A 24,141-nucleotide genomic window follows, 5' to 3' on the forward strand; every position below is an offset into this window, starting at 1 on the left:
AAGTGGCTAAGGTACCAGCCACATACACCTGAGCTGGCGGGTTTGAATCCAGCCTGGCCCTGCCAAACAACAATGACGGCTGCAACCAAAAATAGCCAGGCGTGGGCGGCGCCTGTGGCTCAGTCGGTAAGGCGCCGGCCCCATATACCGAGGGTGGTGGGTTCAAACCCGGCTCCGGCTGAACTGCTAACCAAAAAATAGCTGGGCGTTGTGGCGGGCGCCTGTGGTCCCAGCTACTCAGGAGGCTGAGGCAAAAGAATCGCTTCAGCCCAGGAGTTGGAGGTTGCTGTGAGCTGTGTGATGCCATGGCACTCTACTGAGGGCGATAAAGTGAGACTCTGTCTCTACAAAAAAAAAAAATAGCCAGGCGTTGTGGGTGCCTGTAGTCCCAGCTACTTGGGAGGTGGAGACAGGAGACTCTCTTGAGCCCAGGAGCTGGAGGTTGCTGTGTGAGCTGTGATGCTATGGCACTCTACTCAGGGCGACAGCTTGAGGCTCTGTCTCAAAAAAAAAAAAAAAGAAAAGAAAAATTAACCAAGTGTGTGTGGGGGCACCTGTAGTCCCAGCTACTCAGGAAACTGAGGCAGGAGGATCACTTGAGCCCAGGAGTTTAAGGTTGCTATAAGCTAGGCTGACACCACAGTACTCTACCCAGGGCAACAGAGTGAGACTCTGTCTTGAAAGAAGGTACTTGTATATTAAAGCAGGTCACGAACTGCAAAAACTACAAAACAGCATAAAGTACCCAGGCAAGAAGTTACCTCTCAAGTATGGTGAAGGTAATAAAAGACAACAGGTCTCCAAGGTACACTCTGTAAATCAAGAAACCATGCTAGAATGAGAAACTTATCTTTGAACAGCCAGGCTTAATGTTTTTTGTATTCTCTGTGCTTATATTCCTGCTTTTCTTCATTACTATTTCATACAATATTTGAAAGTTCAACTATCTCAGCTATGGTTAGAACTAAGTAAGAGACTAGTATACAAGCAGTACAGCCTGAAAGGCCAGCAGAAGGCTTGTCGTGGTGATTTCAACAGGGAGAAGATGGAATTCACTGATAAAATTAGGTCTCCCAGAAATAGCTGCCTTCCTTCACCATCTTGCTAACCTTAAAGAATTTGGGTTTTATTTCTTTTTTTTTTCTTTTTTCTTTTTTTTACCTCCTCCCACTGCCCTCTTTGCTTAATCCTCTCTAGCCATACTGGCCTCTTTGCTCTTTGCCTGGAATGCTCTTCCCCCAGATACTCACATAGTTCCCTCTCTCCCCTCTTTCAGTATTTTACTTATTGATGTCTTTTCTTTTCCTTTTTTTTTTTTTTGTAGAGACAGAGTCTCACTTTATGGCCCTGGGTAGAGTGCCGTGGCATCACACAGCTCACAGCAAACTCCAACTCCTGGGCCCAAGTGATTCTCTTGCCTCAGTCTCCCGAGTAGCTGGGACTACAGGCACCGGCCACAATGCCCGGCTTTTTGTTTTTTTTGGTTGCAATTCAGCCGGGGCCAGGTTTGAACCCGCCAAAATTTGGGTTTTATTTCATCAAGGGAAGCTACATTCCCTTAGAATGTCTTTATAGATTTCAAATTAGAGACCAACCCAAGTCATAAGGGTAGGAATCTACGCTGAGCTGCTTTTGCCTCAATGGCCTTTTAAATTTTGACTAACAGTCATTAGTAGTATTGTATATCCTCAGTTCGTTTCATCTGCATAACAGACACTTTCACCTTTAACTCAATGATTAAAAAATTTACAGGTCGGTAGTATACTACACTAAACGGATTCAGCTTTGATTTCATGTAACATAAATAGTTCCAATCCTCAGGATATTCCACTCTCCCCACCCCCATCTGAGGGCTTGGGGTAGGTGCTGGGCCAAGGCTAGTCAGACCACAGTGATCATATCCAGTCCACAGCACCTTCCATTTTATTGTTTTATTTACAAACAGGGTGAAGTCAACTGGGAAAATCAGGGGTTGGAGTCAGTCTGGGCCATCTCTCATCTGATGCCATCCAAACATGGAGAGGTTCTTGGGTCAAGCTCCAGCATGAAGGCCACCTCTTCTATCCTTTTTATGCCTCCTTGGTTACAGCCCCTTGATTCCTCAGGGCAGCCTCACCTGCTGCACCTGAGCCCTTTTATGAGGGCAGATGGATCTTGGGGGAACAGGGATGGTACGAGGGCTGGGGCCCCCTCAGTTTGTGTAAACCTGAGTTCCGATCACACGCATGATTTCCTTCTGTATCTTGGGGTCCTGAGTATTTATGTTGGCATCGCCCACCTGACCATCCTCATATCTGCCAAAGACAGGGCAAGTGTGAGCATCAGAGGGAGAACAACATCAGAATGTGAACTGTATTTCAAGGTGTGGCCATCCCATCCCAGAATTCTCGCTATCTTCAGAGGGGAAGGGGTTCAGCTTATCCAGTTTCCTCTAGACAGACCTTCATAATCTATACCCATTCCTATCCTCTGAGGGAAAACTCCCAGTGCCAGCTTCTCAGGCCATGGACAAATCTCATATAATAGAAATAGATTTTCCCAATGGTCACAAACCAGTATTTCCCCACCCTTACTCAAGTCATCCCTAGGGTCCCTCCTAGACATACACAAAGAAGAACCGTGTGCAGACATGGTCAGATACAGGGCACACCCAGATGTTCCCATGCTTCTGGAGGTCCTTGGATGTAATCACTGGGGAGAAGAAGGCCAGAAATCATAGATAAGATGTTTAAGGCACAAAGTCCAGACAGGAAAGGGAAACAATGATGCTTCAAAATCATCCTTGGACAGGACATATGCCAAAGTTGCAGCAAAAATAAAAGTTGGGGACCCCCGAAAATAGAGTATGGGTGAGCTACCTACCTTCACAAAGTGCTATACAGTTTAGATTCCGACTCTGTAGGAATCTTGACTGAATGGATCGGGTCTGGAACAGAAGGAAGCAAAGAAGAGCAGAGCCAAGCAGACAATTACAGTTTTTCCCAGAGGCTGGTTAGCTGGTGATGACTGGGAGCAGGGATCAGGGATATCCTGGGCTCCCAGCTACCTTCCAAAATTTTGCTTTCCCATAATCAGTGTGGACAGGGTCACAACTTCCATCTTTGCATTTTTTCGTTTTTGAGACAGTCTCTCACTTTGTGGCCCCCGGTACAGTGCCGTGGCATCATGGCTCACAGCAACCTCAAACTCTTGGGCTTCAGCCTCCCAAGTAGCTGGGACTATAGGCACCTGCCACAGCGCCCAGCTATTTTCTTTTTTTTTTTAGAGATGGGGTCTGGCTCTGGCTCAGACTGGTCTCAAAACTGTGTGCTCAGGCAATCCACCCACCTTGGCCTCCTAGAGGGCTAGGATTACAGGCATGATGGACCCAGCCCATCTTTGTATTTTTATCTATGCTCAGCCTCTGTTTTCATACTTAATGACTGAGGCCACATATGACCCTGGAAGTATGTTCACCTTAGAATATACCTGATTCCTTTAAATGATCTTCAAATTATCAGCCCTCCCATTGTTTTCCCACCCATCTCTGCAAGCTAAAATAGTCCCAGAGAAGGGTTCTGCGTCATTAGAGCAGTGCTAACAGTGCTAACTAATACCTGAGGGATGGTATTCATCCTGTTATATCTCTGGACCAGCTCATCCTTGGAGGGCATCCTGTGCTGTCCTTTTCCCATTCCTGTCACAGAACAACAAACCCAGTTCATTCATCTATTCCTTAATCTAATATTTACTCAAACGCCTACTATGTGCCAGCGCTAAGCTAGACACTTGGCAATATAATGAAGAATAAAACAAATAATATATTTGCTCCCACAGAATTTAGTCTGGTGGAGATTACAGGCAAAAAAACAAGTAATTATAACACAGCATGGTAAGGGTTGTGACAGGGAGAATATGGAGCACTGTGTGAGCCAGAGGAGGGGAACTAGCCTAGTCTAGGGGTTTGAAGGAGGCATCCTGGTGACAAGTAGGCTGAAAACTGAAAGATTAGGAAGAGTTAGTTAAAATGATGATGACAGAAATATTCTTTCTAGGCAGAATAGAGTAAGAAGGCCTAAAAGAAAGATGAAGTATTGTGCCTGAGTTTGTACAGTGAACAGTCAATGGCAGAGTGAGAAATGATGTGGAAAAGGTAAGCTATGATGAGATAAAGCAGGCCTTATAGGCCATGTTAAGGCAACTGCAGTTTATCCTCAGAATGTAAGGGCACCACAGATGGGTTCTAAGATAAGGGAGTAAGACATGAAGTGAGCCAGAAATGAGAGGCCCAAGAGAGTGGGATATCAACACTTTTGTATCAAATGCCAGCTGTAGTAAAATGTGTGGAGAGGAAGCAAGCAGAGCAATTCAGTTCTGCTCTAGTCTCAGAGTTACATTAAAAAATCTGACCAGTCATTCAAGAAAAAAGGAGAATACACAGCAAAGTGATGAATAATTTCCCTCAGGTAATTACAATGGCAGCTACCTTGAAAAATCCTACTTCCTTCAGAAAGTCTTCTCAGACTTGAGACAGAAGTACCAATTCCATTTCCCATATTATCTAAATCTATAAATCCTCTACTATCCTTACCTCCTATTCAATAGTCCTGTTCATAGATTTATAGACTCAACCTGGATTTTTCTTGTTTAGATAAAAAATAGTGCTTGTGTATCCCTATTCCTAAACCAACTCTTTTTTGGCTTGAGGATAGGACTTCAGTCCCTGTACTCAACTTTTTCACAGGTCCAGTCTTATCATAGTTAGGGATAAAATGTGTGTGAGCGAAAGGGAGAGAGAGAAAGAGAGTATGTGTATATGAGACCAAGAAGGAGATGAATGAAGATGGAAATGCTATTGCTGGGACTGTTTTTTTTGTTGTTGTTGTTTTTTTTTTTTTTTTTGGTTTTTGGCCGGGGCTGGGTTTGAACCCACCACCTCTGGCATATGGGACCGGCGCCCTACTCCTTGAGCCACAGGCGCCGCCCATTGTTGTTGTTTTTAGAGATAAGAGTCTCACTTTGTCGTCCTCAGTAGAGTGTCGTAGTGTCACAGCTCACAGCAACCTCCAGCTCTTGGGTTGAGGTAACTCTCTTGCCTCAGCCTCCCAAGTAGCTGAGACTTACAGGTGCCCACCACAACATCTGGCTATTTTTTTTTTTGCAGTTTGGCCGGGGCCGGGTTCAAACCCACCACCCTCGGTATATGGGGCCGGCACCCTACTCACTAAGCCACAGGCGCTGCCCTTGCTGGGACTTTCTATGCTTATTAATTCCACTCTGTCTCAATTCTTGGCTTTGTCATAGCCAAGCTATAGAGATGATAACTATTGAACTGACAATCTTCACTGTTCAGGCTGTCAACTCATCATGCACTTACACTGACGTCTCATGACAGATTCAGGGCCAGAACGAAAATCAGGACAATGACAGCCTCAAGGCCTAAATTGCCAATTTCTTCCTCTTACAGGACTCCACCAGTTAAATGAATTCTTATTTACTCATGACCCCTCTATTTCTACCTTCTCCATTAGTCTTTTTTAATTTTTTTCTGAGACAGACTCTTATTCTGTCCCCCTTGGTCGAGTGCTGTGACATCATAGCTCACTGCAACCTCAAACACTTGGGCTCAAGAGATCCTCTTGCCTCAGCCTCTCAAGTAGCTGGGACTACAGTCACCGCCACAAAACTTGGATAGTTTTTCTATTTTTAGTAGGAGACGGGGTCTTGCTCTTGCCCAGACTAGTCTCAAACCCATTGGCTTATGAAATTCACTGAGCTTAGCCTCCCAAAGTGCTAGGGATTACAGGCGTGAGCCACTGAGGCTGGCTCCATTAGCCTTATCTAGGTTCAGCTCTCCATCCAAATGTCATGACCTTTTCAACCTGGGTATATCAGTGACAAGGTTCCAAGTGAAATTCCTACTCAAGTTCTACTCAAGAAGGAGCAGACAAGAAGATAAGAATAATCAGATTTCTATCAGATCTTAAAGATGGTCCTTATGATATGATATGGCCTAAATCTTGTTCTACCCCAATTCTGTTGCATATTGTCCATTTCCTGAGACCAGACCCTGAAATCATGGTGGCTATGTGTTATGTCGAATATGTACTTATCAGGAATTCCTTAACAGAACTAACCAAAACATGGAGTCTACCATCTCTTTTCTGTCTCCCCATTTCAACCTGCACCCTACAGCCAAGTCCCTGGAGACTCCACCGATTAAATTAATTCTTATTTACAGCAACCCACCCCCTTAGAAGTCCAGTGTCACTAGACTAAATGTATCCTGAGGAAGAAAAGACAAAAAACCAGAACAGAACAGGGTAGAAGAAAATATACAAGACAGTTGGTCAAATGCTAGAGCAACTACAGAAGTATTACATTTGCATGTGTGCCTCTCACCACCTTACAGACTCTCACATATCTGTGAGACCTCTAGGACCTAGTCATTCAAGCACAAGTTACCTTGTCAGTATAATATAGTGATAAAAACCCTGGCCTAGAAGTTAGAAGACCTGGGCCAGGGGTTTGAAAACTGCAGCCTTAGGGCCACATATGGCCTTCTGGATCTTTGATTCTTTTAGAGTGGCCTTTTGACTGAATCCAAATTTTACAGAACAAATCCTTTTATTAAAAGGGGTAGGGCCGCACATGTGGCTCAAAGGAGTAGGGCGCCAGACCCATATACCGGAGGTGGAGGGTTCAAACCCAGCCCTGGCCAAAAACTGTAAAAAAAAAAATACATAAAAGGGGTGCAGCAGAGAAAGATGAAGCTTTTGCCTACTCTGTAATTAAAAAAAAAAAAAATCTTAAAATCAGAAAGCTGCAGGTTCCCCACCCCTGTATGGTATTTTGTATCTATAATCAATCACCCTTTGAGAGAGAGAGAAGAATGGTGTCTATGATGATTTTATGTGATTGCTAAAGTGATGAATAAAGGCAAGAAGTCAATATAGGTTCCTGGCTCTATCTGGTAACTAAAGGTATTTGGGCACATAGTGGTACATAAAGGCCAGTAGGAGAAGAGAGAAGAAAAGGGATGGAACTGGGAGAAAATACAAAGGAAGAATCTTATGAGCACTAAAAACTAGGATAACCTCCCTACTCAGAAAACAGTAACAACTCAAGACTGCTAAGACTGAGACAAAGATAAAAACTAAAAAATCCAAAAAATCCAGACAAACTGAAAAGAATATCCCAATGTTACCTCTACACAGAGTAAGCCTCACACATTCAATAAATTTTATTCAGCACTTACCCTATGTGGATCAATCATGACCTATTTCATGACATATTATCACTTTTTAACAGAATAATGAACACTCAAAGACCCAACCCAAGAACTAAAACATTACCAGTGATATTCTGTCTCCTCTTAGGAGATAATCATTATCCTGAAATTTGAGTTCTTATCCCCTTGCTTTTCTATCTTTAGGTTGAGCATTTGAGATGATTCTAACATCTACTGTTACAGTATTGCTTTGAACAATTCACATACACATCTTTCTTTTTTGTTTTTGTTTTTTTGAGACAGTCTCACTATGTTGCCCTTGGCAGAGTGCTCTGGCATCACAGCTCACAACAACCTCAGACTCTTGGGCTTAAGAGATTCTCTTGCCTCAGCCTCCCAAGTAGCTGGGACTACAGGTGTCCGCCACATGCCCGGCTATTTTTTTTGGTTGCAGTTGTCATCGTTGTTTAGCAAGCCAGGGCCAGGTTCATACCTGCCTGCCTGGGTGGTATGTGGCTGGCGCCCTAACCACTGAGCTACACGCGCTGAGCCCACATACACATCTTTGGGTGCACACATGCAGGAATTAAAATGCTGGATCAAAGGGATAAAACCACTCAGATTTATAAAGTAACACTAAATTGTTTTCCAAAATGGATGTGCAAATTTGTATCCCCATAGCCAATAAAGGAGAACCTTTTGATCTGCAACTTTTGGTATAATCACAGATCCTGTCAGACTTCCTAATTTTGCAACTCCATATAGGTACTAAATTTTCGGTCATTTTGGTCTTGATTTTACTTCCCTATAAATAAGGGTTGAGCAGCTTTTCATATTTTGGGGACATTTCTTCAGTGAATTATCTCTTTATATCATTTGTATATCTTTTAGGTCATCTATTCTTACTGAGTTGTATGAGGTTTTTTTTTTTTTTTTTGAGACAGAGTCTCACTTTGTTGCCCTTGGTAGAGTGCCATGGCATCAAAGCTCACAGCAACCTCAAATTTCTTGGGCTTAAGCGACTCTCTTGCCTCAGCCTCCTAAGTAGCTGGGACTATAGGTGCCCACCACAATGCCTGGCTATTTTATGGCTGCAAGTTGTCATTGTTTTTTTAGCAGGCCCAGCCTGGGCTCGAACCCGTCAACCTCAGTGTATGTGGCTGTCGCCCTACTCACTGAGCTACGGGTGCTGAACCAGTTTTTTTTTTTTTAAGCAGAGTCTCACTTTGTCACCCTGGGTAGAGTGTCGTGGCATCATAGCTCACAGCAACCTCAAACTCTTGGGCTCAAGAGATCCTCTTGCCCAGCCTTGCACGTAGCTGGGATTACAGTCACCCAACCACAAAGCCCAGCTATTTATTTTTTTTAGAGACAGGGTCTCACTCTTGCTCAGGCTGGTCTTGTACTCCTGAGCTCAGGCAATCCACCTGCCTTGGCCTCCCAAAGTGCTAGGATTACATCCATGAGCCACCAGGCTCAGCCTAGTTATACGCATTTTTAAAATACATTTTTTAAAATGTATTAAAAATGGGGTTTTGCTATGTTGCTCAGGCTGGTCCTAAACTCCTAGCCTCAAGTGAGCCTCAGGCCTCAGCCTCTCAAAGTGCTGAGAGTGCAGTTATGAACTACTATGCCCAACCTAAAATACATTGTTATCACTAATCTTTTGTGGTTAGATGTGCTGCAAGTGTCTTCTTCCAGGTAGGTAGCTCGGTGTTGCACTTTCTTTAAGGTATCATCTATGAATAAGTTTTTAATTTTAATAAAGTCCAATTTATCAATCATTTTTCTTATTATTTTATTTTATTTTTTTATCAATCATTTTTTTTTTTTTTTTTTTTGTAGAGACAGAGTCTCACTTTACTGCCCTCAGTACAGTGCCGTGGCGTCACACGGCTCACAGCAACCTCCAGCTCTTGGGTTTACGTGATTCTCTTGCCTCAGCCTCCTGAGCAGCTGGGACTACAGGCACCCGCCACAACATCCGGCTATTTTTTTGTTGCAGTTTGGCCGGGGCTGGGTTTGAACCCACTACCATCGGTATATGGAGCCAGCGCCCTACTCACTGAGCCACAGGTGCCGCCCCAATTTATCAATCTTTTATGATTTGTAATTCCATCTTTTTCTATTCTCTGGAAGATTTTGTATAAGTTTAGGATAATTTGTTCCTTGAAAAGTTTGGTTTAAATTTACTTTTAGGCTGCGTGCAGTGGCTCACACCTGTAATCCCAGCACTCTGGAGGCCAAGGCAATGAACACTCAGGAGACCCAACTTAAGAACTCATACAAATCAGTAAGAACAGACAATCTAAAAGAAAAACAGGGATTTTTGGACCTCAGGAGTTTGAGACCAGCTTGAGCAAGATTGAGAGCCCATCTCTACTAAAAATAGAAAAGTTAGCAGGGCATCATGGTGGGCACCTTTAGTCCCAGCTATCTGGGGAGGCGGAGGCAGGAGGATTACTTAAGCCCAGGAGTTTGAGGTTGCTGTGAGCTATGATGAGGCCATGGCACTCTACACAGGGCAAAACAGTGAGACTTTGTCTCAAAAAGGAAAAAAAAAATTCACTTTTAAAACTATATGGGCTTGGCTTGGCGCCAGCCACATACACCTGAACTGGTAGGTTCAAATCCAGCAGGGACCCGCCAAACAACAATGACGCTGCAACCAAAAAACAGGTGGGCACTGTGGTGGGTGCCTGTAGTCCCAGCTACTTGGGAGGCAGAGGCAGGAGAATCGCTTGAGCCTAGGATTTGAGGTTGCTGTGAGCTGTGATGTCACAGCACTCTACCCAGGGCAAGAACTTGAGGCTCTGTCTCAAGAAAAAACAAACAAACAAACAAACAAAAAAAAACCTATATGGGCTTGATGGAGTATTTTTTTTGTGTGTGTGGAAAATGTTAAACTATTTCAATTTCTTTTATAGTTTTATGGCTATTTCTCCTTGAGTCAGTTCTGTTAAATTTTTCTAAAAATTTATCTGTTTTGTCAAAGTTTTCAAATTATTAGCATAAAGTTTGCAGAATTCTTTTATCAGCCATTAAAATTCTGTAGGCCAGGCTCAATGAGGCATACCTGTAGTCCCAGCTACTCAGGAGACAGAGGTGGGAAGATCAGGATCCCTCGAACCCAGGAGTTTGAGATTAGCCTGGACAACATAGTGGGATTCTATCTCTTTTTTTTTTTTTTTTTTAATAGAGATGGAGTCTCACTTTCTTGCCCTCAGTAGAGTGCCATGGCGTCACAACTCACAGCAACCTCCAAATCCTGGGCTTAGGTGATTCTCTTGCCTCAGCCTCCCAAGTAGCTGGGACTACAGGTGCCCGCCACAATGCCCAGCTATTTTTTGTTGCAGTTTGGCGGGGGCAGGGTTCAAACCCACTACCCTTGGTATATGGGGCAAGTGCCCCACCCACTGAGCCACAGGCACCGCCCCCAACTATGTCTCTTAAAAAAGAATTTTTGCTGCATCTATAATTATGTTGTATTTTTTCATTCATTATATTATTTAATCATGCCCTTTTCCTTCTTAATCTAACCAGGTTTACCTGTTAAACAAATCTTTTTTTTGCTTTTTCTGTCCTAGCTACTGTGCCAATTTTTATTTCATTTATCTTGGCTCTTACCTATATCATTATCTCCTTCCTTCTACTTTGGTTTATTCTGTTGTAGAGACATTTTTAGTTCTTGGATTCTAGCACTAAGTTTTATTACCTTTATAACAGTTAAAATTATTGCAGAATACCAGATAACCTATAAAGAACAATCCCCTTCATATGGTGGACACATAACTACATGGTGTCATACCAGATACAGAGACTACATCGAATAAGAACAAAAGTAGACAGGAAAGGAGCTAAGACAACATGAAGCAGAAAGACTGAGAGAGGTCTAAGTTGGAGATGCCTTTTCTAAATCGGATTCATCTCTGAACCTCATTCATGCACTAAAAATGCTTTCTCTTATATTCAATGTGACTAACATAGTAGTATATGATTATGGATAGTTTACATTTTAAAATATAATTGCCAGGCGGCGCCTGTGGCTCAAAGGAGTAGGGTGCTGGCCCCATATGCCGGAGGTGGCGGGTTCAAACCCAGCTCCAGCCAAAAATTGCAAAAATAAAATAGAATAAAATAAAAATAAAAATAAATACGTTTGCCAGATAGAACAATGTCTCCAGAAATGTAAGCCAACAGAAAGCACTCAAAACTTCAGGAGTATTCACACATAAACTCACATACACATGTGCACACAGTCTATAATAGCCAACACAAAAATGTGGTCTACAAAAAGCCTTGTTATCTTGCAGGTATTTCTCAACCTATTCCCAGGGCTAAGCCCCTACAATAAATAAAACCATTAGCAATAACTGGCCTCACTTTGTAAAGAATCTAATTTTCTTTTTCTTTTTTTTTTTTTTTGAGACAGTGTCTCACTATGTCACCCTTGGTAGAATGCCATGGTGTCACAGCTCACAGCAACCTCAAACTCTTTAGCTTAAGCGATTCTCTTGCCTCAGCCTCCTAAGTAGCTGAGACTACAGCTGCCCACCACAACGCCCGGCTATTTTTTTTGGTTGTAATTGTCATTGTTGTTTGGCAGGCCCGGGTTAGGTTTGAACCCAGCAGCTCTGGTGTTTGTGGCTGGCGCCCTAGCCGCTGAGCTACAGGCACCGAGCCAAGAATCCAAATTTTTTTTTTTTTTGCCAGGGCTGGGTTTGAACCTGCCACCTCCAGCATATGGGGCTGGCGCCCTACTCCTTGAGCCACAGGCGCTGCCCAAGAATCCAATTTTCTAATAAGAAAAAACAGAAAAACAGACTATGTATCCATGATTCAGGAGAGAGCTGACACAGACCAAGTATCTATATTGGGGGCGAGAGCACATAGATCATGTGTTCACAAACAGATGCGATGTAAATAGAGTCAAGGTGGCCAGAAAGTATTTCTTACCTGAGTATCCAAAGGAAATACTGGAGATGGGGCTCAGGTAGATGCCTTTGCCATAGGCTGCTCCATGCAGCTTGCAGGGAAACACCAGGATGAGCAATATGAGCCTGAGCTCTCCGATGGCTTTATATTAGGCATCCGCAAGGCTTACCAAGCTCATTGTCCCTCCATCTACCTTCTCATTCGTTCAAAAAACTCTAAGCACCTACTCTTGAAAAGCTGACTCACTGAGAAGTAGATGCAGATTAACCCGTTTACCTATGAAATATCAGATAACATTGCCTTGGAGAGTGGGAACTGGCAAAGCCACTGGATCAGTCCTTCAGCCTATCCCCACGCCTTACATGTCCAGGTTCAAAGAAGGAGGTACTATAGAATAGGTAGCCAGAGAAGGGACAATACCCATTCCCTCAAGTCTGTCAGGGCAAAGAAACAAGTCTCCCATATCAACTCTTTAAATGAATAGCCACATAAATTGAAATGCTTTAATAGGTTGATTCATCACAGCAGCTGCAATCAGCAATTTCATATTCCTGCCTATAGGTACATTCCCATTCCCAAATCACCAAAAGCACAGCCTGAGATCAAATACACAACAGCCACGTTCACTCTGTATGTATAGTTCCAACTTCTTCTCTAGGAAAGCCCCCAAGACAGGCTAAGCTTGTGCACACTGAGACAAAAATAGGTAAGTAATCTAGAGTAGACTATCCCAAAACAGTGTGGGGCAGGGAGAGGGTAGAGAGAAAGGAAAGGGGCACAGCCTCACCTGCAGTTTGGTGTAGGATGCATTGACCAGCCCATTGCGCAGGATCGAATGCCAGTTCTCAATGTGGGACCCACTGTAAGGCAGGGTAGAATACATGTCTCCTCGTGGTACGAGGTTCCCCAGGGCACTTCCAGGACTGCCATTCCCACCCATTCGTACCCACACAGGACATGAAGATGGACAGAGAGACACTTAATCATGAACACGCACATGAATAGTCACAGGCATGCAAGATTTGTGTGTGTGGTTATACCCTATCAGGGGTCCTCAAACTTTTTAAACAGGGGGCCAGTTCAATGTCCCTCAGACCGTCGGAGGGCCGGACTATAGTTTAAAAAAAAAAAAACTATGAACAAATTCCTATGCACACTGCAAACATCTTATTTTGAAGTAAAAAAAAAAAAAACGGGAACAAGTACAATCACACCGCTGCATGTGGCCCGTGGGCTGTAGTTTGAGGACCCCTGCTTCCAGTTCCAACCTCTCTTCTGTGCTTCAAGTAATTCCATCCCAAATACTCAATTGTTGGTTCAGAATTTTTTTTTTTTTTTTTTTTTTTGCCTACTCTTCTGATACTTAAAGTTCAACAAATTCATCTCAAATTCAACAAACTTAACACTGATCCCAAATATGGCTTCCAATTCTGACTTCATGTTCTATCTTAAGAAAAGGATACTACCACTCCAAATTACCTTTACTACCTCTCTCTTTCTCTCGCCATCTTACAATCAGGCATACATTACAGATTTTCTTTCAAAATAACTTTTAAATCTATCCCTTCCAATCTGTTCCTTCAACCACATCCTTTTATATGTAAATGTTATTTCTCTTCAACTATATCATTAAGTCATTTAAGAATAAAGACCACATCATGTGTATCTTTTTATCCTGCACATCACCTACCACAATAGCACTTAATAAATATTTACTGACACCAGTTAATGAACACGGGTAACACAAACTCATGTACCTCAAGGGCACTCTTCCCACACCCCTCCCCCAATGCCCAGCCCCCAGCCCCTAGCCTCCTCACTGGAAGGCAAAGGTGCTGCCATAGAGCTTCTTGGCGGTCCGGAACCGAGCCTCCTTGGCAGGAGGGCTGCTCAGCAGGAGGAACTGGTGTGAGGTGTGCATGAACTTCAGCTGCTGCCCAGGGTGGGGGTGGGATCAGGAAAACAGAACAGAAACTGAGATCAGGGAGAGAAGGGTTATGAATAGGGAAAACAGCAGGCTGACCCCACACAAGGGAAACATGCTAAGGCTCAAACCCTGCGTTGATTGACAAAGCTAGCTAGGCAGATCTAGGAGCAATATGGCTGACTTACAGCCCCTCCCTGCCCCTCATCAGAAATTTAAGAGTTTAACGGGAAAATGGTCACTTACCCTGCTGAGAGGTAGTTTGACGATGTGTGACCTGTTGCTAGAGATGATCCTGGAAGAAACAGAGAAAAAAAACAACAGGACAGAAAAACTTAAGTAAATAACTATGTGAAAAACAGAGACATACATAGTTGGACAGTTTAGACAGCTCCAATATATATACATTAACTATGTCGTTAGGCTATCCTCAAAACAAGCAGCCTTCCTCTGCCCTGGGGAGAATAAGCAAGAATTCCTGAGCTGGTAAAATGTCCAGGTCACTATCTGGATATTACTTTTGGGTAATAATACTTATGTACAAAAACATAAAAAAGCTACTGACCAGAGACCAGCTAGCTGTTGGAGAATTAACAGCAGATGAAAAAGGTTGGGCAAGGTGGCTCACGCCTATAATCCTAGCACTCTGGGAGGCTGAGGTGTGGACTGTTTGAGCTCAGGAGTTCAAGACCAGCCTGAGCAAGGGTGAGAATCCATTTCTCCTAAAAGCAGAAAAACTAGCCGGGCATTGTGGCAGGTACCTGTAGTCTCAGTTATTTCAGGAGGCTGAGGTGAGAGGATCACTTAAGCCCAGGGGTTTGACATTGCTGTGAGCTATAACACCATAGCACTCTATCCAGGGTGACAGAACAAGATTGTCTCAAAAAAAAAAAAAAAAAAAAAGAAAAGAAAAAGAAAGATGAAAGAAAGGAAGGAAGGAGAGCTGGGCTCCTACATTTAGGGAGAGAAAATGATAGAGCTAAAGGAAGACCACAAGATGTCATCTACAACAACAATGACAACAAAAAATAATAGAACTCTAAATTAGGATGGTGACAATTTACACCAAGATTTGGAATGAGACTCAGAAATGGGGATCAGAAGCCATCCTGCCTGAGCTCAGAGGAATCCTGAAGGCTCTCAAGGATGAGCGGAATGTAGAAAAAAATAGTATCTAGGCTGGAGAAAGAAACAAAAGGAATTAGAGTGACTGTCCTGAGGAGTCAGAAATAGATTAGACTGTATATGGGCTGAATTGGAGGAAGGACAGGAGAAAACACAGGCAGAAAACATTTGAGGGCTCAGAAAGAGAGCACTATCTCCCACAGTGGACATAGTTCAGTTTTTTAATGCCTCATCCATGTACTTGTGATGCCACTCTGAATGGTCTATGCCCAGTTATTCTTCAGGCTACGAAGGAGGAAACTATTGCATTGAGGAATTAATGATGTCAAAGCCTGACTAAGAAGAGAGAGGAAGGCTAGAAGGAGCAAGCTATGTCAGGGAAACAGAAAAGAAGTCAAGGTCAGGGAAGGAGGATAGTAAGGAACAGTCAGAATCTTTGCTAAAAGAAAGGAATAATAGGGCGGCGCCTGTGGCTCAGGGAGTAGGGCGCCGGCCCCATATGCCGAGGGTGGTAGGTTCAAACCCAGCCCCGGCCAAACTGCAACCAAAAAAATAGCCGGGCGTTGTGGCGGGCGCCTGTAGTCCCAGCTGCTGGGGAGGCTGAGGCAAGAGAATCGCGTAAGCCCAAGAGTTAGAGGTTGCTGTGAGCCGTGTGACGCCATGGCACTCTACCGAGGGCGGTACAGTGAGACTCTGTCTCTACAAAAAAAAAAAAAAAAAAAAAAGAAAGGAATAATAATAGTGCCTCAAGGCTCTGGACATTCTACATGATCTAGGAAGGCCCTAAGACAGAGGAAGGGGATAGCAGGGTGACACAGACCTCTCTGGAAGCATAGAAAATTTAGTTGAAATGAACAGTGTTAATTCTTACATGCAAAGGACACTAAAAAACCTACTGTTAGGGCGGCGCCTGTGGCTCAGTGAGTAGGGCCCCAGTCCTATATACCAAGGGTGGCAGGTTCAAACCCGGCCCCGGCCAAATTGCACCAAAAAAAATAGCCAGGTGTTATGGTGGGTGCCTGTAGTCCTAGCTACTAGGAAGGCTGAGGCAAGAGAATCGCCTAAGCCCAAGAGCTGGAGATTGCTGTGAGCTGTGACGCCATGGCCCTCTATTGAGGGCAACAAAGTGAGACTCTGTCTCTAAAAAAAAAAAAAAAACCTATTGGTCATGACTATACTTAATAACAACATATTATATTCTTGAAAATCATGGAGAGAATAGATTTTAAGTGTTCTCACCACAAAAAATACATATGTGAGGTAATATATATGTTAATTAGTTTTATTGAGCCACTCTACAATATATGCATATTGCAAAATATCACCTTGTGCACAATAAATAATTTTCACTTGGCAATTTAAAAAAGAAATTAAGAAAACAGCTGGGTGGAGTGACTCACGCCTGTAATCCTAACACTATGGGAGGTCGAGGTGGGTGGACTGCTTGACCTCAGGAGTTTTAGACCAGCCTGAACAAGAGCAAGACCCCATCTCTACTAAAAATAGAAAAACTTGCCAGGCATGGTGATGCATGCCTATAGTCCCAGCTACGCAGGAGGCTAAGGCACTCTACCCAGGGCAATAGGGTAAGATTTGATCTCAAAAAAAGAAAACAAAACAAAAAAGGCTACTGGGAAACATGGAATACCTAAACTTCAGAAATGTCAGAATTTTGTGGAAGTTAGGCTGGGTGTAGTGGCTCATGCCTGTTACCAAGCAAAAGCAAGAACCTGTCTCTAAAAATAGCTGGGTATTGTGGCAGGTGCCTGTAGTCCCAGCTACTAGGAAGGCTGAGACAAGAGGATTGCTTGAGCACAAGAGCTTGAGGTTGCTGTGAGCTACAACACCATGGCACTCTACCAAAGGTGACAAAGTGAGACTCTGTCTCCAAAATAAAAAAAAATTTTGTTCGGAACTTTATAGGATTTGAATTCTTGTCAAGGTTGAGGTATAAAGAATAGAACTGCGGGCAGTGCCTGTGGCTCAGTGAGTAGGGCGCCAGCCCCATATACCGAGGGTAGTGGGTTCAAACCCAGCCCCGGCCAAACTGCAACAAAAAAATAGCCAGGTGTTGTGGCGGGCGCCTGTAGTCCCAGCTGCTTGGGAGGCTGAGGCAGGAGAATCGCGTAAGCCCAAGAGCTGGAGGTTGCTGTGAGCCATGTGAAGTCATGGCACTCTACCCGAGGGTGGTACAGTGAGACTCTGTCTCTACAAAAAAAAAAAAAAAAAAGAATAGAACTGCAAGAAAAAGCCATAATATGGTCTACAACCTTGGAAAGGATGCTGAAACCACCTCTAAGAGAAAGACATAGGCTCCGTATCCAATGCCTCCCTGTGTCCCCAAGCCCCAGTAAGGATGAGCCATTCTATCCATACCACTGTAGGAGAGGATGGGCCAGGGGATCCAACTTGTCCATCTGCTTCTTGATTTCCAAATATGAGCCCTGTAAGACAATGGCCATGAGGTTATCTCTTAGGAATGGTGGGTGCCCTCCCACTTTCCAAAGCCTATCAGAGCCCAGGGAAAGGCAGGCACCAAAGGACACACAGAGGAGAGGAGGTGGGGTTCCCACCCTCAGAGTCCCACTCAGGTTGGGAAGACTCATAAATAAATATGAAAATGACTGAAGATGCTTACAAAAACAACATGCAGGTGGGTCTCCCTCATTTTATGCAATTCCTACAGCCCTAAAAAGTTGATTGTAAATCAAAAAATAAATAAAATCAATGTCCCAGAAAGATTAGGCTAAAAAGTCCTGTGGTAAATCTTTACAGAAAGCAGAGTCCTTCTGACAAGTAAATCATCCCTCCTAGGTGTTATCTTATGTGTTAATCTGAACCATAATAATATAGGATTTGCTGAGAAGAGGCCCACTTGTAAATGTGAGTACAAATGAATGTCTATTCATGCAGAGATTGCAGACGAGGGGTGAGGAAGTCTGGTGAGGGACAGCCTTGAGTCAAAGGATGGTCACTGCTCCATGTGGCTGCCCCATCCCTGGAAGGATAGACGATATAGGCCCCTGGGTCTAGTTCCTTACCTCCAAGACCCCCTCATCCTCCCAACCCTGGGAGGATGTCTTTCCCTTACTTCTCTAATTCCCTAAGAATTGTGGGAAAACATTAAATATGAATAATTTGTAAAGGAATTAGCAGCAAAGGTGAAGTGTGAGGGTGACACTAAGAGTGAAGAGATTAAAGAGTAACAAAGCTAACCTAACAGAGAACAAGAATTGAAAAGGTTAAAGAAGGAAGACTTAAAAAAAAAAAATACAGTGAGGAATTTGAGTAGCTTCCCTAAATCCTCATCCTATTCCCACAAATTACAAGCAGAACAGGTCATATGAACTGGGCAGGCAGAAGGGAAGGGACAGACAGAAGGAAAAATACCTGGGTCATCTCCCGAATGGACATCACACTATCCAGGGCTTTCTGAAGCCGCTCGTAATTCTTCTTCTGTGGAGAATCAATGGGAAAAGAAGAGCCAGATAAAGAAAAGCAGAGAGTAAGATGTGATAAGAAGGAAGGCCAGATGTACAAAGAAGTCTAGGCCCATGGAAACAGGATAACACGTCATAGAAAGAACTGAAGGACTATAGATGGTGGGACTTGTCATCCTCCATAATCATGTTTAGGTAATTTCTTATAATAAATCTCGCTCTCTCTCTTTCTAGAGAGCACTTGTACTCACTCTCTCTCTCTCTATGTATGTGTGTATTTATGTGTGTGTATATATATTTATTTCCTACTGATTCTGTTAATCTGGAGAAATCTAATATGTATTAACAGTACACCAACATATACTAGCCCTCATTTTCATAACAATCTGCAAAACAAGTATTATCCCTTTTTTACAGACTAGAAAATTGGGGACATTCAGAAAGTTTAAGTGACTTGACTAACACCATTCAACTAGGGACCAGCAGAACCTCAAATGGAAACCCATGTCTGTCTGGCTCCAAAGCTTATATTCTTCCCTACCATGGCATAACTATTATTAATTCTTCTCCCCCTCCTATGAGAAACTCAGCTATACTCATTGAAACAGCTAAATCCTTGGGTTTAAGGGTTTCCAAGAAACAAATGTTCCCTTTTTCCTGCCCTTTATTCCAAACCATGTATATACTGGAATGACAGTGCATAGTTTCCCACTACCTTTTACCATTTCGGTTCTTTATCCCTGACTTTCTTACCAAGTAATTTATACCTTAGGATTAAAGGCCAGAGTCTTGGGATCTGTGGGGTCCACCACGGAGGGATAAGGCTCAAAGATGATGCTCTTTCTAGGGGACTCCAGAGCTGCCCTACACATGGCCACCAGCAGATCCACCACCTTAGGGGAACGGAAAAGGGGATAGAAGCTAAATAACTTCCCTAACCAAGAGTCATGTTAAGACCCGGCATTTCTCCCTGCTGTTCTTTAGAAAACCAAATGTATTTACGGTTTTTTAATTAAAAAAATACAAGTTCATAAATATTTAAATAATACTAAAGTGATTAAAGAAAAGATAAAAATCATACCCTTGCCCCCCAAGAAAATCCCATTCCTCACAGGTAACTAATGGCAAATTTGATATACACAGTATACCCTTCAGGGTATTTTTCCTATGGAAATAGTTATTTTCTTATATAGGCAATTTGACTTCATATACTGTTATTTTGTTGTTTTTTTCATAGACCTCTACATTACAATTTTCTACCCAAGATAATAGCTGTAAGGACATACTGTAATTTCTTTAACTAGATCATTTACAGATGGGATGCACCCATTTTTATTTTACAAACAATACCATAATAAATAATATCCTTATAGGTGAAAGTGTTCTTGGAGGTGAAATTCCAAGAAGTGAAATCGCTGGGTTCCCCTGACTCTCTTGAACCCAATTCCCCAGCTGCTTCTCCCTCTCCCATACCTCTGCTCCAGTAGCCACCTCTTCTGCAGCTCCAGACATGACACCCAGTGTGTAGAAGGAGAAGACACACAGTTCACGAGTACAGACAGCTGGCTGAATGGACATATTAAACAGAAGGTGGTGGTATGGTGTGCGCAATAAGAAGGCACAGGGAGAAAGGGGCAGCCCTGACCTTAAACAACTCTAGAACAAGGTCATAATTTGAAGTCCTGTAAGTCCAGAGAAAACTATCAGTAAGACTTAAATTACTAATGCCACCTCTATGAAGCCTTCCCTGCTCTTCCTAGGTAGTCAGATGCTCTCTCTTCTGAGATTCCACAACATTGCTCCCATCTCTTCTATACACTTAATGTACTGTGACTTATAGTTAAGTGACTATCTTACTGGTAAGATAGACTAGACTTGGAGTCCCTGAGGACAGCATCATAGCCAATCATCTTCACCAATACCTGATCCCCCCCCCTTTTTTTTTTTTTGAGAGAGTCTCACTATGTTGCCTTCAGTAGAGTGCTATGGCATCACAGTTCACAGCAACCTCAAACTCTTGGTTTAAGCAATTCTCTTGCCTTAGCCTCCCAAGTAGCTGGGACTACAGGCGTCCACCACAATGCCTGGCTATTTTTTGTTGTAGTTGTCATTATTGTTTAGCAGGCCGGGGCTGGATTCAAACTCATCAGGCCCTGGTGTATGTGGCCGGTGCCCTAACTACTGAGCTATGGGCACCAAGCCAGCTGATTCCCATTTTTACATATTAGGTGAACTATACCCTCAAAAATATTATCATATCCTTATCTCTCTAAGCAGAACTGAGAAAAATAATTATTTTTAGAGTTTCAGGGAACATGGACAGAATTCTACTTTTACCATAGGCCTGGGAAGAAATAAATAAAGGACAGATGAGGAGTGAAGGGGACTTAGCTAAGAGGGTCACAGGGCAGGAACCTGTACCTTGAGCATGGAACCGTTCTGGAAGACATGCTGCTCATCACACACCACACAGTATTCATTCAATGTTGGAATCCTCTGCTCTGCATACTTCATGATCTGGAGATAGAACGGATTCTAAGTCTTTTGGAAGTACAGGCACAGATACGGGAAATAATCTGAGTTTCTTTTCCAGCTATCCCCGCCCATCTCAGCCCTTTGCCTAAGGTAGGATCTATTCTTAGGCCCTGCACTTAAATTGATGGCCTGACTACAGAGCTAATATGGCATAGTACAGTAAAAATTAAGACCAGCCACAAAATTTGATTTAGAAGAGTTGGGTTAACATCCCACCTCTACTACTTAATACCATGTATAACTTTGGGCAAGTCAGTTAATCTAAGCCTTCATTTCTTCATTTATAAATCAGAAGATTATTCACCTTATATGGGTATTACAAGATATGAGATGCTTTCCATGAAAGTATTTTTATTTATTAATTTACTTTTTTTTTGAGATGGAGTATTACTCTTGCCCTGTGAAGAGGGCCATGGCATCACAGATCACACCAACCTGAAGCTCTTCGGCTACAGCAATCCTCTTGCCTCAACCTCCCAAGCAGTTGGGACCATAGGTGCCCACCACTCCACTAGGCTAGTATTTCTCTTTTTAGTAGAAATGGGGGGTCTCACTCCTGCTCAGGTTGTTCTTGAACTCCTGCTCAGGTTGGTCTTGAACTCTACCCGCCTTGGCCTCCCAGAGTGGTATGATTATAGGCATAAGCCACTGCACCCAGCCCATTAAAGTATTTTAAAAATAAGAACAGTGCAGTGGCTCATATCTGTAATCCTACCACTCTGGGAGGCCAAGGCAGGTGCATTGCCTAAGCTCAAGAGTTCAAGACCAGCCTGAGCAAGAGTGAGACCCCATTTCTACTAAAAACAGAAAAATTAGCAAAGAGTTGTAGCAGGCACCTATAGTCCCAGCTTCTTGGGAGGCTGAGACAAGAGGCTCTCTGGAGCCCAAGAGTTTGAGGTTGCTGTGAGCTATTATGCCTTGGCACTCAATCTCAAGGCAACTGAGATTCTGTCTCAATAAATAGTAAGTAAACAAACAAACAGGTACTAATCAAATTATTAACAGTAGTTGTAGTTACTATTCATTGGGAACATGAAAGTATTCTGTCCATGATCAGATGTCAGGGGGCCTGAGAAGCCATTTTACCTGCCTAGAATAATGAGCCAGTCCACTGGTCAAAAGGGCCCTGTACTGGAAAGATGGCACAAATTCAGAGCTCATGAAGCAATACCCTAAAGAGTTTTTTCCGACCCTTTAAAATAGCTTCTGTTTGTAAACCAGGTTATTCTCATTTCATATGCCTTTAGGTTTTATTCATTCATGTAATGCAAATTTACTGAAATCCTGACATGTAACCAGCTCTGAAAAATCTTGATTATGTAATAACACAAAAGATTGTCTTCTCAGACACTCAACTCCAATGGGGGAGCTATGGCATGTATACAAGTTAATTATAATTCAAGGCAGCATATAGTATGTGACATGTAGGTGACACATAAAATAAAAAGGATCCATAAATGAGTTCAGTGAGGGAAGAGGTCATTTCCAGTTAAAGCAATAGGAGTAATGATGGCAATCATTACTTACTTTGATGGCAATAAGGCAAATATGGGGAAGAAAGGGAATGGCATGAACAAAGGTTACAGAGATACAAAAGTGAAAGCACATCCAAGGAATGAAGAGGTTGTTTTTTCTGTTTTTTGAGACAGAGTCTCAAACTGTCCCCCTGTAGAGTGCCTGGCATCATAGCTCACAGCAACCTCCAACTCTTGGGCTCAAGGGATCCTCTTTCCTCAGTTTTTCTATTTTTAGTAGAGATGGGGGTCTTGCTTTTTGCTCAGGTTGGTCTCGAACCCCTAAGCTCAAACAATCTACCCACCTTGGCCTCCCAGACTGCTAGGATTATAGGTGTGAGACACTGCACTCAGCAAAGAGGTTTTTTTTTTGTTTGTTTGAGACAGAGTCTCACTATGTTTCCCTGGGTAGAGTGCTGTGGTGTCACAGAGCAAAGAGGTTTTTTTAAAGAAGTTGCTAAGCACTGAAAGAGGTCGTCAGTTTTTCTGACAGTTGAGCAAGGGATATTGAGGCTCATAAGAAACTTAGTGTCAGGGCGGCGCCTGTGGCTCAAGGAGTAGGGCGCTGGTCCCATATGCCGGAGGTGGCGGGTTCAAACCCAGCCCCGGCCAAAAACCACAAAAAAAAAAAAAAAAAAAAGAAAGAAACTTAGTGTCAGGGCGGTGCCTGTGGCTCAAGGAGCAGGGCGCCAGCCCCAAATACCGGGGGTGGCGGGTTCAAACCCGGCCCTGGCCAAAACTGAAAAAAAAAAAAAAAAAAAAAGTGTATGGAAGAAACTTGGTGTTGGCTTTGTGCCCACAGCACAGTGGTTACGATGCCAGCCACATGCCCTAAGGCTGGCGGGTTTGAACTCAGCCCCGACCAGCTAAACAATAATGAAAACTGCAAAAAAGCAGCAGGGCATTGTGGTGGATGCCTGTAGTCCTAAGTACTTGGGAGGCTGAAGCAAGAGAATTGCTTACACCCAAGAGTTTGAGATTGCTGTAAGCTGTTACGCCACGGCACTCTACCCACGGAGACATAGTTAGAGTCTGTCTCAAAAAAAAAAAAAAAAAGAATCTTAATGTCAATCCCTCTCTCATCTGGAGACTCACACACTTAAAATTTGCAGTGCCTCCCTTTGCACTTGATTGTAAGTGGTAAGTACTGTCTTCACAGTAATGCGAAAGCTTCTTGAGGATGAGAACTATGGCTTCTTTCCTCCTATCCACTTGACATTTAGTATAGTTCTGGGAACACAGCAACTTAGAAAATACTTCACTGACTAAGGGGTTGGGAGATGTTAGGGGATCAAATGGGTCAGACAATTGGGAGGGGCTTTGGAATCAAGCTTTGACTTGATTACCTGGACAAGGAATCCATATTCCAGAGTGGGGATGTTCTTGCAGTGACCACTGACCTGGTGAGAGTAAAAAGGCAAACCTTATAAGCCTCCTATGAAGCTGAGGACAAGACAG

The 24,141-nt window shown here is 43.2% G+C and overlaps 1 protein-coding gene across 11 annotated transcripts in view; it reads right to left on the reverse strand.

Moving 5' to 3' along the window:
• Positions 1-1,900: 1,900 nt before the first annotated feature.
• PARP6 (poly(ADP-ribose) polymerase family member 6) overlaps positions 1,901-24,141 on the reverse strand; it is a 35,982-nt gene continuing 13,741 nt past the window's right edge. For 5 of the 11 annotated variants that reach the window (XM_053595300.1, XM_053595298.1, XM_053595304.1 and 2 more), the window contains 14 exons: positions 24,030-24,083; positions 21,056-21,151; positions 20,108-20,200; positions 19,402-19,527; positions 18,585-18,650; positions 17,571-17,638; positions 14,316-14,364; positions 13,966-14,078; positions 12,933-13,005; positions 12,167-12,236; positions 3,597-3,676; positions 2,863-2,926; positions 2,607-2,691; positions 1,901-2,294 (listed from right to left, as the gene is read on the reverse strand). In XM_053595300.1, the coding sequence (XP_053451275.1) occupies positions 2,192-2,294; positions 2,607-2,691; positions 2,863-2,926; positions 3,597-3,676; positions 12,167-12,236; positions 12,933-13,005; positions 13,966-14,078; positions 14,316-14,364; positions 17,571-17,638; positions 18,585-18,650; positions 19,402-19,527; positions 20,108-20,200; positions 21,056-21,151; positions 24,030-24,083 (1,140 nt within the window). In that variant the 3' untranslated portion in view covers positions 1,901-2,191. The other 6 variants (XM_053595301.1, XM_053595303.1, XR_008380783.1 and 3 more) reach the window with 5 other exon arrangements.

This window comes from Nycticebus coucang, chromosome 6, assembly GCF_027406575.1.
Source record: "Nycticebus coucang isolate mNycCou1 chromosome 6, mNycCou1.pri, whole genome shotgun sequence".
Lineage (NCBI taxonomy): Eukaryota > Metazoa > Chordata > Mammalia > Primates > Lorisidae > Nycticebus > Nycticebus coucang.